Source organism: Nanorana parkeri, unplaced genomic scaffold (genome assembly GCF_000935625.1).
Source record: "Nanorana parkeri isolate BGI_ZX_2015 unplaced genomic scaffold, ASM93562v1 scaffold2576, whole genome shotgun sequence".
NCBI lineage: Eukaryota > Metazoa > Chordata > Amphibia > Anura > Dicroglossidae > Nanorana > Nanorana parkeri.
The window spans coordinates 45,498-47,155 of NW_017308844.1; the positions used below are offsets into that span (position 1 = coordinate 45,498).

The 1,658-nt window shown below is 52.6% G+C and overlaps 1 protein-coding gene across 1 annotated transcript in view; it reads left to right on the top strand.

The window, feature by feature from the left end:
• The window catches only part of CACNA2D2 (calcium voltage-gated channel auxiliary subunit alpha2delta 2), a gene marked incomplete at its 5' end in the record, with an annotated part of 53,967 nt that overhangs the window by 44,248 nt on the left and 8,061 nt on the right, over positions 1–1,658 (top strand). The window contains 3 exons of the mRNA XM_018573851.1: positions 12–67; positions 975–1,098; positions 1,202–1,311. Coding sequence (XP_018429353.1) covers positions 12–67; positions 975–1,098; positions 1,202–1,311 — 290 coding nt within the window. The remainder of the gene's footprint in view (positions 1–11; positions 68–974; positions 1,099–1,201; positions 1,312–1,658) is intronic.

The window sequence follows — 1,658 nt, forward strand, 5'->3', positions numbered from 1 at the left end:
CCCCCCCCCAGGTCCGTGTTTCAGTCTCTCATCTACAGCCTGACGTACAGCACTTGGATGCAGGCAGGTGAGTGCCGTCTGTCAGAGGTCAGAGCGTCTGTCTGTCTCTTTGTAGCTGAGTATATGAACGTCCAGGCCGCCCACCGCTATATTTTTTTTGCTTGAATCGCAATAAGCTTTATTGACACCAGACAAGGTCAGTGACACATATCGTTCCTTGCCAGGTGTGACTCGACCACTGCCGCATTTTTCCCACAATATGGGCTCAGTGGTGATCACATTGTGGGTGTAATGCGTCCCGCGGGGAATGATAGGTCTTGTTGACCTCATCTGGTGTCAATAAAGCTTATTGCAATTCAAGTGTGCGGACACTGGCTCCAGAGTTAGCTCCGTGTCCTTGCAACACCGGGGTAGGTTCCCGCCATGGAGTTTGTATGTTGTCCTCCTGTGGGAAAGTTCTATCGGTTCTGCCTTACTAACGGAGTCACAAAGACTTTTGGATTGATTCCACTGCACATGAGGCCCCGTTCACACTGAGCGATTTATCGCGCGGTAATTCCCGCGATATTGCGGCTATTTACCGCGCAATATCGCTCTCCAATGCTTGGCAATGGGGCAAAGGGTCCTGCTGTCGCGGGTCGTGCGTCGCTACAGCAGGACCCTTTTTGGAGCGGATTTTGCCGCGATTCAATGCTTTTCAATGCAAGCATTTGCGCGATATCGCGTGACAAATCACACGATATCGCGCAAAATGCAAATCACGCGACAAATCGTGCGATTTGCGAATCGCGCAGTGTGAATGGGGCCTTAGAGTGTCAGCTCCTTCGAGGCCGATGGTCCTGTGTGTAGAGGACTTGCCGGTACTACATATAGACTCCAGTTCTGAACTTCCTGTGGAAGACTAGTCCGTATGTGGAAGTTCCGTTGTGTCTTCCGCGATGACCTCAAAGTGAACGGCTTTATCTTGCTCGCAGATGACATCATGGCGGAGGGGATGGAGCCGCGGGAGGCCAGTTGCATCATGAAGCAGACGCAGTATTACTTCAGCAACATCAACGCCACGTACTCGGCCGTCATTGACTGCGGGCCCTGCTCCCGGTGGGTCTGATTGGACCGTACCATGTACAATCTACAGGGGAGTGTTCATAGATCCCGGCTAACCCCGCCTCCCCATCCTCCTCTCTCTCTCTCCTTTGAATAGGTACTTTCACGCCCAGCGACTGTCGAACACCAACCTGCTGTTTGTGGTGGCAGAGAAGCTGATGTGCAGCCAATGTGACATCATGAAGATGGATCAAGCGGAGACGCGTTGTATCCTTTGGTTCATGGGGCGCGCTTGGTTTGGTGTTAGACCAGGGAGATTAGGGGTGCAGAGAAGCCTGAGGTTGGGGGTAGGAATGAAGGCTGGAAGCCAGATCACCATGTGAGGGTGCCGCTAGGGTCAGATACTGGTGGCAGGAACAGGGAAGTCTCAGGGGACACCAACTGGAAGCACTGCGGATCATACCATGTCCGGCCATTTCTCCATACGCTCTATAGCCCAACACAAATACCTGGACCCACCCCCACTGCAATACTCCATGCTACGTTCCTGTGCATGCTTATTAATCTATAATAACTGCGCTCCCATTAATAAGGACTGACCCATAGGGGGGGGG